This window comes from Eptatretus burgeri, chromosome 11 (assembly GCF_056783735.1).
Source record: "Eptatretus burgeri isolate ZD-2024b chromosome 11, Ebu_testis_v1, whole genome shotgun sequence".
Classification (NCBI taxonomy): Eukaryota; Metazoa; Chordata; class Myxini; order Myxiniformes; family Myxinidae; genus Eptatretus; species Eptatretus burgeri.
In genome coordinates, this window is record NC_140971.1 from 5,582,898 (window position 1) to 5,595,881 (window position 12,984).

The window sequence follows — 12,984 nt, forward strand, 5'->3', positions numbered from 1 at the left end:
CTTACCTTGGCAGTGATATTCATGTCTCCGCAGGTTGTGAGCCGGAGGTCAATAGACGTCTGGGTCGGGCCTGGGGAGTCATGGATTCACTGGATCATGGGGTGTGGCGCTGCCGGTACCTGTGCGGGAGGACGAAAGTCCGAGTCTTCAGGTCCTTGGTACTTCCAGTCTTGCTCTATGGGTGCGAGACTTGGACTTTGACCAAGGATCTGAGACGGAGACTTAATTCCTTTGGTACCAGGTCTCTTCGGAGAATCCTTGGCTATCGCTGGTCGGATTTTGTGTCCAACGAGCGGTTGCTGAGAGAGACTCGGATGAGATTTGTTACCTGCATAGTCCGTGAGCGTCAGCTGCGGCTGTATGGACATGTGGCTCGTTTTCCTGACGCTGATCCTGCTCACCAGATTCTCTCAGCGAGGGAGTCTCATGAGTGGAGGAGGCCAGTGGGCCGACCACGTGCCTCATGGTTGCAGCAGGTTGACCATCATCTCAAGGAGATGGGGATGGGCCTGGCATCTGCCTGGGGGATGGCCAGACGGAGGCCCCTGGAGTACCGGCGGAAAGTGGACGCAGCGACGCGCTGTTCTGGCACATGCTCCCATACCTGACCTGACCTGATCCGTACAAGATGCAGTTCTCACTCTCTGCAGCAACTCGTAAAACATCCTGTCATCCTTTTGTCTCATCCCTTCAGTGAGCTCAATCATTTGGAAGTTTTCCTGCCATAGAGAACCGTGTATTCCAGCAAATGTCTCAGATGGCTCAGTAATTACATACGATTGGCCAACAGGCTGCAACTGAAACAGATCGCCAACTGCAAGAATGCTCACTCCACCAAATCACGTATTACTCTTCTCATGGTTTGCGATTTCTTCCAGTCTTCTATGTAAGTGGTAGAACATATTCGATCCAACCATTGACACCATCAGTTATTACGAGACATAGCTTCTCAAGATGACATCTCAATGGTATTGGCTTTATCAGAACTAAGTGGTTGATATTCATTCTTGTGTTTTCCAAGTGGCAAGGAAAGGGCTGAATGCAGTGTCATACCATCGATATTAAATGCTGCGACACCTGTGAACGCTGTCAGTAATACTGGAACCTCTTCAGGTTCATACTGACCAGACAATTTTAGTAACCTCATGGTTTTCATTGTGAATAAGCTTAATGATATGACTTTTTTCCCAACCCCTCCTGGTCCACTGAGAAGCACATTGTAACACGGAGGTGTTGTTCCACACTTCAAAGCAAGCACTACATCTTTACACCACCGTCGATGAAACTGCATCATTTCCTTCTGTTTCTCATTCAGGGATGTCATCATACTTCGGCAGTCATGTGGTGACAGCAGTTGTTTTGATGCTTCTGTAGAGAAAATACTTTGTGGTACAGATTGTTGTCGATCATTCTGTCCTGCATATATATCGGGATTTTCTGACTCAATATTTGTATCCCTCTCTATAACTGGACCTTCTGCTTGCTGGTCTGCGGCTTCTTGTTGTGCTCCAGGTGCCAATTGATCCCAAACATGCTCTGGTGGTCCATTGTCATCAATGTCCTGCAAAGCTCTATCTATTGCTTCAACATTTGACGTGTACTTGGCTTCATTTTGATGAACAGTTTCTTTCACTTGATTGTAATGGGCAAAGTATGTTTGATGGCCACCTATTATGTCATCATCTTCATTTCTCCATGGGAAGTAGAGCATCATCAGATTTCTATATTTCGATTCCCCTGCCTCTTTCTCACGATGGAAACTTATTACAGCCTCTTGTCTACGTTTATGCATTGTACCCATGCCATTTTGTAATTTGATACGTTCACATTTGGCTGTACCAATTTCTGCTGTGACATCTGGTTGATGATCAGAACCATGCTGCATATCATCATCACCATAGTCTACTGTGTAGTTAGCAGCAAACTCTGCCAGGCATTTATCATTTATTGATTCAGGTCTTGCTGAATACCTATGTAACAAACTCTTTTGGTACAGGTCTTCACTCTCATCATCTAGATCTTGTAACTGGCTTGGAGGCTTCAGCATAGTTACTCGTTTATCTTCAGGGCAAGTATTTATGAACACAACCTTCCTGGTAGCTTGTTTTAATGGCAAAGACAATCGTCTGTATGCTGATTCCTGTGCACTGATTACCTTCGCAAACTTTGTGGTGAAGGTTATGTTTTGATCGCTGTGTATTTATTTATTTATTTATTTGTGAATATGTGTGTTTGTTTGTTTGTTTGTTTATTTGTTATTCGCATAACTCCAAAAGTATTGAACTGAATCGCAGCAAATTTGGTGGGATGATTGGTTATTATCCGAGGACCATTTGATTAGATTTTGGGAGCAATCGGGTCAAAGGTCAAGGTCAAGGTCATGAAAAGGTCAAAATCGTCTTTTTACCATAGCGCAGTCAATTTGTATCCAATTTGCATGCAACTAATGCCAAAATGTTCAGAATTCAATGCCCCCATCTTGTGATATGTGACATGACACAATGACGTAATAACCCTTATTAGCGGTTGGGAGTCAAAGGTCAGGGGCGGGGGGGGGTCACGACATTGCAAAATGTGCGGTTTTAGTCATAACACGGTCAATTCTTATCTGATTTGCATGAAACCAAAACCAAAATGTTGACTGTTCTGTTCCCCACATTCTAATACCAATTACAAAATTAAGAGTACAAAGGTCAAGGTCGAGGTCATGAAAAGGTCAAAATCGTCATTTTACCATAGTGCAGTCAATTTGTATCCAATTTGCATGCAACTAATGCTAAAATGTTCAGAATTCAATGCCCCCATCTTGTGATATGTGACATGACACAATGACGTAATAACCCTTATTAGCGGTTGGGAGTCAAAGGTCAGGGGGGGGGGGGTCACGACATTGCAAAATGTGCGGTTTTAGTCATAACATGGTCAATTCTTATCCGATTTGCATGAAACCAACACCAAAATGTTGACTGTTCTGTTCCCCAAACTCTAATACCAATTACAAAATTAAGAGTACAAAGGTCAAGGTCGATGTCATGAAAAGGTCAAAATCGTCATTTTGCCATAGTGCGGTCGATTTTTTTTTATCCAATTTGCATGCAACTAATGCCAAAATGTTGTGAATTCAATGCCCAATCTTGTGATATACGATATGACACAGGAAATTTAATGTTTTTAAGCCATCATAACACATATGAGATGGCAGATGTGGTATGGGATTAAATACCCTCACAATCAACGGTTTCTGGGGGGGGGGGGGCAAAATGTAGCGTTGGCGAAGGTATGCGCTCTACTGAGTGCCCGTTCTAGTTTCTATGTGATTCAGAAATGCAGAACCCAATTTCTTCAACTGACTCTTCACATCTTCCGATTTGCACTGCTTTGCAACTTTTTGTAAGAGCTCGCTCATTGCTTTTTCGCTTTTCAGCATATAACTTGTGATGTACATAACGCATGCATATGGGTCAACGATAAATTGCAAATCCATATTTGCCTTCCAGGTCTTCAAAATCTTTGCATTGTAGTTGTTGATCCATTTCTCGCTTGGCAATCTTTTCAAGACGATACTCTTGCCAGTTTTTGTGAGACTTAGTGCCTCCAAATATTCTAACATATTGTTATGGAAATGGCCCTTAATGGGATTACTAAGTATAGGATTAGCTCAGATCCCCCATTAAATTAATGTATAGATAGGTTGTTTGGTATAAGGGATGGTGTGTGTGTGTGTGTGCGTGTGTGTGTGTGTGTGTGTGTGTGTGTGTGTGTGTGTGTGTTTGTGTGTGTGTGTGTGTTTGTGTGTGTGTGTGTTTGTGTGTTTGTGTGTGTGTGAGTAGGGTAAGAATACTGATTCTGGCTCACTTTTCCCCATGTAAATGAATGGGGGATTTTCAGCGATTCATATTTTTTTCCCTAAAAATAAATCCCCTTTTTATCCCAAGGTATATTTATTTGTCTCCCCTTTTAACTTGGAGGTTGAACCTCATTGAATTGAACACCTGGGGGTTGAACAGCTCACTCATTGAACCTATAAAGATTTGTTCATTCTCAAATTCCTTCAATAGTTTAATTTTCTTTGCACAATAATCCCCATCTAAAATATTGACAAACAAAACATTTGAATCTTTATATTTTTGAAGATACCCCTTTTGTGCCATTACGAAATGATAAACTTCTCTTAATGCTCTTGTTTGACCACCTCCTGAGCCACAGGTTATTTTTTGTTAAGCCCCGCCCACTTTTCTTTAAGCCCCGCCCACTTTTGTTAAGCCCCGCCCACTTTCCACAAAGTATTCAATAAGCCCCGCCCACTTTTGCTAAGCCCCGCCCACTTTTGCTAAGCTCCGCCCACTTTTCATAAGGTATTTTTTCTAAGCCACGCCCACTTTTCCTAAGCTCCGCCTACTTTTGCTAAGCCCCGCCCACTCTTACATCATTTCCAGTTCATCTCTGACTCACAAAGAAATCACTAGAAAATTACAGGATGTTATGGTTTTGAAAAATTTCCCAATGAAGGCTTGCCTAGGCTTGCCCAGGGAATTTCCAAAGGAAACCACACCCACCAGTCTTTCTCTATAAAAGCTTCAAACCCAGGCTCCATTTTAAACATTTGTTTTTGCTGGCAATGGTGTGCTGTGTGCTTGTCTCGAACTCTCTGTCTTGTATGGAACTAAACCTTCAAGTTGATGAACTGGATTCAAACCTCTTATCTGTTGAGGTAAGATTTTTATTTTCCTATTTTCAAACTTTGATTGAAGCATACTCATTTAATAATTAAATAACTTAATTAATACATTATTATTTTCTCTCACAGGAAATTGTGTCTGAAATACGAAATGAAAATACTGCTTTTGCTACAACTTGGGAGGAAATTGTTGGCTTGGTTGAAGACCTTATGAGCGACCAAGACCTTGAGTGGGATGACTTTGGTGTTCCTTGGAACTCTCTGTCTTGTATGGAACTAAACCTTCAAGTTGATGAACTGGATTCAAACCTCTTATCTGTTGAGGTAAGATTTTTATTTTCCTATTTTCAAACTTTGATTGAAGCATACTCATTTAATAATTAAATAACTTAATTAATACATTATTATTTTCTCTCACAGGAAATTGTGTCTGAAATACGAAATGAAAATACTGCTTTTGCTACAACTTGGGAGGAAATTGTTGGCTTGGTTGAAGACCTTATGAGCGACCAAGACTGAGTGGGATGACTTTGGTGTTCCTTGGAACTCTCTGTCTTGTATGGAACTAAACCTTCAAGTTGATGAACTGGATTCAAACCTCTTATCTGTTGAGGTAAGATTTTTATTTTCCTATTTTCAAACTTTGATTGAAGCATACTCATTTAATAATTAAATAACTTAATTAATACATTATTATTTTCTCTCACAGGAAATTGTATCTGAAATACAAAATGAAAATACTGCTTTTGCTACAACTTGGGGCGAAATTGTTGGCTTGGTTGAAGACCTTATGAGCGACCAAGACCCACAGAACGAGTTCGTCCTTGATGACCCAACCAAAGAGTTATACCTTGGAGACCAGCAAAATCCTGAAAAAGAGTTTTACAACAATAGTACTCATTGTGAGTTATCAAGACAATACCCACTGAACAAGTTATACGTTGATGAGCCAGAATACAAGTTTTACCTTGGAGACTCACAAATTTTGAAAAAATCAGTAAATGAGTTCTGCCTTGATGGTTTAAATAACTACCTTGGAGACTTGGAAAGTTGGGGTTATTTTGAAGACTTGAAATGCTACCACTCTTTAGGATTTAAACCTATCAAGAAAGTTCTTACTCCCTCTTTCTATGTCATCAAACCTGAAAGCCTTAAAAGACAGAATTGGAAGAAGAGAAAAAAAAAAAAACGTAAAATAAATATATATATATATATATATATATATATATATATATATATATATATATATATATATATATATATATATATATATATATATATATATATATATATAGGTGGAAATCTCATTTTGAAAAAGACTGTGTTGGGTGAGGATTGAGTTGGGGTTGAGATTTTGAATGTGAGGGTTGGGGTTGAGATTTTGAATGTGAGGGTTGGGACACACACACACACACACACACATACACATCAACAAACAAAAGTTAAGCCTTGACTATTCAGTTGAGGATTCTGTGTTTGGGGTTCACAGATGTAAGAACGTCCACCCCTTGACACACATTATATACTGTTATACACCTCGGACTTGGCCCTCGAGTGTCCACAACGGTGTATAGTAGGAGGGAGTGAAGCGCCAACCTATTGCTCCCATTGCACACACACACACACACACACACACACACACACACACACACACACACACAAACAAAAGTTAAGCCTTGACTATTCAGTTGAGGATTCTGTGTTTGGGGTTCACAGATGTAAGAACGTCCACCACTTGACACACATTATATACTGTTATACACCTCGGACTTGGCCCTCGAGTGTCCACAACGGTGTATAGTAGGAGGGAGTGAAGCGCCAACCTATTGCTCCCATTGCACACACACACACACACACACACAAACAAAAGTTAAGCCTTGACTATTCAGTTGAGGATTCTGTGTTTGGGGTTCACAGATGTAAGAACGTCCACCACTTGACACACATTATATACTGTTATACACCTCGGACTTGGCCCTCGAGTGTCCACAACGGTGTATAGTAGGAGGGAGTGAAGCGCCAACCTATTGCTCCCATTGCACACACACACACACACACACAAACAAAAGTTAAGCCTTGACTATTCAGTTGAGGATTCTGTGTTTGGGGTTCACAGATGTAAGAACGTCCACCCCTTGACACACATTATATACTGTTATACACCTCGGACTTTGCCCTCGAGTGTCCACAAAGGTGTATTATCTGCTTAGTTTTGTCTTTTGTAATTCCTGTGAATAAAATGAACCTAAAATCTCTTCCCCTTCCAAATCATATATTTTATAAGTCCAAGGAACTGTATCTATTACATCAACAATTTTAAAAAGTTCTTTCGTCCATCGTTCAGTAAAACCCTTTTCAAAATGAGATTTCCACCTATATATTCTTACGATATCACCAACTTTGAACTTAGGTTTTCTGACATTAATCTCTTTTTCATATTTTAATTTTGTAAATGTTTCTGATGGCTTCATATTCGTTGACGTGTGAATCGTGTCATTATACTTATCCACAATATCCTGAATAAAAGATGACCATTGTTGTGAACCGAGTTGTGTGAATTTTTTATATAGTCTCTCTTTTAAGGTACGATTAAAACGTTCAACAACAACTGCCTTCCCTTCATTAAAGGTACTGTATAATGTAATACTGTTATTTTTTAGAAAATTCATAAATGTCTTGTTATAAAACTCTCTACCCTCATCAGTCCACAATTTTTTAGGTTTTCTTACTTTTATTAAATATCTGTTGAAAAGCTAACATAAGAGTATTACCTGTTTTGTTTTTTAAAGGGACAACCCACGCATATCTACTCCTCAAATCAATAACGGTTAAAGCATACTTGTACCCCTTATCATTATTGAGTTCAATCAAATCAGCAGACCAGATATAATCAACTTCCTTGGAATAAACTTTCCTTCTCTGAAACTTTGTGAATATTGGTTTATGTAATTCATCAGCTAATTGCTCTTCAGTCTTAATGGCATCATTAGAGCCTATAAGTTTTTTGAATTTCCAAGTCCAAGTTTCAATTTAGCACTAATCATCTTCTTCACGATGAACCTATCAACTTTTTCTCTCAAGGTTGGATTTTGTATCAGAGACAAATTATACAACATTTCTCTATCGGCTTCATGCTTTTCTTCCAACGTTGTGGTATTCCCATAATCAATATCGTGTCTCATGCACACTTCATCAACTCTATTGATTGGTTTACTCCAGGATTTAGGATTGTCTGCCTCATCTAATCTTTTATCCAAGTTTGTGCCTGGACCACAGAAAGAATACCCTGGAAGATGTAATTCCCCTGGTATTCCAGTAGTTGTAAATTTACTTCCTGATAAAAACTTTTGTATATCTCCTCCGAGTTTGTGTTTGGAGATAAATTGATTTTTTTGAACCACACACCGAACATATACCTTTTTGTATAACCCTGTTATTTTTACTTTTAATATATGAAATATTTTTAGTATTAGTTTTCTTTTTACATTTGAGACAATAACTCATTTATTTATGAGAAAAATTCCTGCAGAGTGCAAAAACCTTTTTAGTTTCCAACATGCACATTTGAATCTTAATTTTTAAAACATAAAGAATCCTAAGAAATGCCTTCACTCTCTCCTCCATTTATTTAAGAAAAAACTTGAATTAAAATGAATAGCTTGACGATGCCAATAGTTTTGTCGAAAGTATTGCAAATAGACTTGTTAATTCTTTGTATTCCTCCTCGGTGGGTTGAGTTATTTTCTGTAATACCTCTATTCTTTTTTGAATCTCACTGGTTTCCATACTATAATATTTATTTATTCTCTCTCTTTCCTCCTTCTCTTTCTTCTCACTCTCCTCCTTCTCCTTTTCCTCCTCTTCCCTCTCTTCTTCAACTCCTTCCTCATCCCTTACTATCCTTGAATCGTTTACACCCCATAGAATATTATACATATATTCATCAGGATTTCTTGTTATTCCTGTATCCAAACTAATTTTTTACAACAGGAAACCAATAAAATTTCTTTTGAATTTCTAAAAGAGCCTTACCTTTTCTTAACCTTATAATTTTTTCATTATTTAACATTCTAATTAAATCTAAAGTTGTCGGTTTATCAACATCAGCATAATGCCAATCTTTTATTGAAAATACCTCATTCTTATGTTGTAGAACATATTTATTAAAATACCGAATACCCTTTTCTTGAAGGTATGCTTGGACACAGAAATGATAATTTTCTTGAAGCCTTCTTGCTGTCATTTATGTATTAGAAATATATGTTAGAATAATATTATGGCACGAAACACCTCCCCATCTTCCCATAGTTAAATCATTTTGTATTTCCTTACTTATTATATATAATCCTGTTTTTTCTGTTTTCATGAGATAAACAAGGGCAAAACCATTATTATATTTACCCTTATTAAATTCTTTTATTTGTTGTTTACTAATCGTGGCTCCACAAAACTCATTCTCGATACCAAGTGGATAATATTCTTCCTTACGAGACTGATTTAATTGTTCCAGGTCTTCAAGGTTAATTTTAAATGACCAATTATACCCTAAATCATTCATATCATACCCCCATTGTTCTATTCTCATACAAACGATACGCCCTTCTTTATAAAAATTTATTTTAATTCGAACTGTGAATTCTGTATGACCTGGAGATAATATCAACACTTCTGTATCTTTGGAATACACAGCCGTTTTATTTAAGTATATATATTGTGATAAATCGCTTAATCTCACCAAGTCATTCGCGTCAGTCGGGCTTGGATAATTTTTTAATTTATAAGCATTTTTCATGTTAATATTTTTGTTTATATTATATTTATGTCGTTCAGCCTGTGCCTTTGTATAATAATTTGATAAATCAATATCCAGTTCTTGAGATACACCAAAGATAGAACCATCTTTACCAACATAAGTCATTTATATTAGATTAAAAATAATATCATAAAATTTTTTATTTTTGTTGAATTGAAATAACACATATAGACATAATTGACCACAACACTTGGAATTTAATTCTTGGACTTGAAATGTTTGATAAACACCATTCTGTAAGAATTTTATGACTTCAACAGGTGGTGGAAGACCAAAACTATCAAAATAATATTTGTCTTGACTATTAAAAATACAAACCCAATGAGAACCGTTCCCATTATTATCTTCTAAGTTCATAATAATATTCTTTGTATGTTTCGGCACATTTGTTAATTCATCTCTCATACAAATAACCACATTATGAATTTTTAATTTCTTACAATATTTGGCAAGTTGTAAATTTGATGTTGTATTCTTTCCAAATTCTTTCAACCACTCATCAATGCTCATTTATTTATTAGAAAGATATAATCCATTACCTCTTTTCGTTAATTTTACACCTGCTTGTGCTATAGAAGAAAGCATATCTCCAACTAACAATCTCGCTTTATCAGGCAGACCTTCAAGTTTTTCAGCAAAATCTACAATTACACCACTTCCACTAATTTGTTTCTCCAACTCTTTGTTATGTCTTTCCAATTCTTTTTGAGCCTGGAGTTGAGCCTTCCTTTCGTTGGCAGTTTTGACCGCTGTTGAAATACCACCCGTCAATGCTCCAACCGCACTTAAACCAGCAAATAAAGGAATTAGAAATGGGAGAAATCCTCCACTCGTCTCTCTTATTGAATATTTTTTCAACATTGGTTTTGTCATTTTAATTTTAAGTGAGCCAGTGTCATTCAAGATTTTAACCTGTTCTCTTGTGAGCAAAACATCAATTCTTACTGCTCCTTTTCTCTGAATTGTATTAACGTTAATCGTACAAGGGTTTTGATTTTGAACACAAGATGATAGTTTATGAAGATTGATTTGATTAACATATACCCCAGTTGGTACTTTGACACTCATTTATTTAACAAAAAATTATGTGAGACTAATCATCACACCATTATCTGTATTAATCTGCAATTCTGTTTCTTCCAAAAGCAAACAATATGTATCAACTTCTTCACTCTCTCCTCTTTCAATGTATAGGGAAGTATCCACTCGATTAGACTTTATAGTTTCCTTTTGAGCGCTCAGGTCAAACGCATAGATTGTATACAAACTTTTAAATGCTGTCATATCCAAAATAGGTTCTTTATTTCCATTACTTTCACACACCTTTTGGTAAGACTTGTATGCTTCAGCAAAATCATTTTTTTCCCAATTAATTTCCAATCTATCTCGTGGATAAAATGTTCCATCTAGAGAAACGCGAAGTTGTTTCACCTTAGCATTATCACTCAATGCATTATTCTTATCAGTCGCAGTATCACCATCTGGCTTTTTAAAAATGATCCACAGATATCGTGGCTTTCCTTCCAGAACACCCAAATTCCACGTGTAAGTAGTTTGATTGAGTTTAACGTGTTGACATCTTCTTTTGAGGTATGATACACTGAGTGGTTTCTTTGAGTTAAGTCTTCGATTCAACATCTCTTCTGTTTTAAGATTAGGAGTATTGTTGTGGTTACCAAATTCGCAAACCACCATTCAGGTCCCTTAGGTGAGGTATCTCGGCAAGTATATGTGTAGTTAGGCCCAAACCCGTTGTCTAGTGGGAATACATGTCATTTATGCGAGCTGCGACTCTTCAGGATAGCCGTTTTTCTTTTACTATCTTTATTTTGGACCAACCGCCATGATTACCACCACAACCACAACATCAACCACTAACCACAACACCGCTTCACCACAACCGCCACGACCTTCACGTCACACCTCGCAACCGTAGCATCGCCACCGTTCTTGCCCCGCTGTGGGTACCGGTGTTGGACTCGTGCAGGGCGCACGTTGAACAGCGTGTACAAAATCACGGATTTTGCGCTTCAAAAACGGATCAAAAACGACACACGCCCACTTTTTGCCGTCCAATCGGTGAGCGAGGGGCGATTTGGCCCCGCCTCCAGAACGATCGATATATGCAAATTTGTGGATCAAAAAGCCTTCACGCCCACTTTTTCTCGGGCCAATGGGGAGCGAGGTGAAAGGTCAAAGGGAGGGGGTCAAAGGCGAAGCTACGGGGGGATAAAAGGACCGTGTTCGTCAGTCAGAGCAGTGTGGAAGTCTGGAGCCCGAAGCCTGCAGTAGCTGGAGAAGCTGAAGAGAGTCGAACGAGGAGAGCCCAAAGAAGAGTCCAGGGTAGAGAGTCCAGAGGCGGCAGCGGCGAAGGCAGACGAGGGGGTGCTCGCGTCGGTGCCGGGAGCTGCACGCCCGAGGGAGGCCGGCAGCACGACCTGGCCGAGGTGGAGACGCACACCAGGGATAATAAAGATCCTCTATACCCCGAGCATCAGCAACCCCCTCCTGTTTCCCCCCGCGCTGAGATAGTGCGACCAAGTGGACCCTTTCCCACCCCCTGCCAGACACTGTCCGCGAGGCCCGCGGAGTGAGGCGCCATCGCCGCTCCGCGTCTCATCACCAGACGGGTAGGCGCGACCCGGTCTCGGCCTCAGGCCCGCCTCATTCTTGGGGGTATTCTTTTCCTTGGTTTTGGGTATGTGTTGTCGGCGCCGTCTGTGAAGTAGAATTGTATAAGTGTTGCCGTGTGCTCGGTAGTCGGTATTAGCTCTGCACTGTGTTTTCACTTTTATATTTGCTTTTTGTGTAAATGGAATTGTGTTTTCTTTTTTTTGTGTGCATTTGGTGGAATTGTATTTGTGTGCTTCCCGTGTGCCGCGAATAAATGTGCTTTATTGTTGAACTGTTCTCCCGCTTCGCTTCGTCTTTTCCTCCATTGAATCCTCATCTTGCTTCACGTAAAGGGTTGGTAGTGGGCTGAATACGCCCGATAATTAATCGAACCGTCGAGGTCGACGATAACACCGCTCGGTTATTCTGATAGTACGGAACGGGTCGCTTAAGTGGCCCGTGTCCGAAGTCGACCTGCGGCGAGGTGCGATCGCCCGGTCTACCCTCCGCGTGGGTACTTAGGTAGGTCGAATTTGGCGAGCAACCCTATCCCACGCGGGGGCTGATTGGCTCGATCGCGGTGAGACCGAAAGGTCCACCCGTGACTGGTTCCCGGCGTTAGTCCGAGAGGGTCACGACTGGATTGTCCGTCCGGTGGGCGACGTGCCGCGATTCGAGTTACGTGGCCGTCAGCACGCCGGCGGGCGCGAATACCGCAACACTGGTGTCAGGAGTGGGATACAAATTCATCGCCCTCCTCGCGGCACTGGTATCGGAGAAAGGAAAACGGGCTCTCCTGTCTCCAATTAAATTCACGGGAATCGGTCCAGGGGTGAGAGAAGCGACCCCCGATTCCCTCCAAATTACGAGCGAGTTAAAT

The 12,984-nt window shown here is 39.8% G+C and overlaps 1 protein-coding gene across 1 annotated transcript; it reads left to right on the plus strand.

Moving 5' to 3' along the window:
* The first annotated feature begins 616 nt into the window (after positions 1-616).
* LOC147016367 (uncharacterized) lies at positions 617-5,864 on the plus strand. The gene is made up of 4 exons (XM_085844987.1): positions 617-4,711; positions 4,808-5,002; positions 5,099-5,291; positions 5,388-5,864. The coding sequence occupies exons 1-3, from the start codon at positions 4,619-4,621 to the stop codon at positions 5,195-5,197; spliced, it is 387 nt and encodes a 128-aa protein (XP_085701113.1). The 5' UTR covers positions 617-4,618; the 3' UTR covers positions 5,198-5,291; positions 5,388-5,864.
* Positions 5,865-12,984: the final 7,120 nt, after the last annotated feature.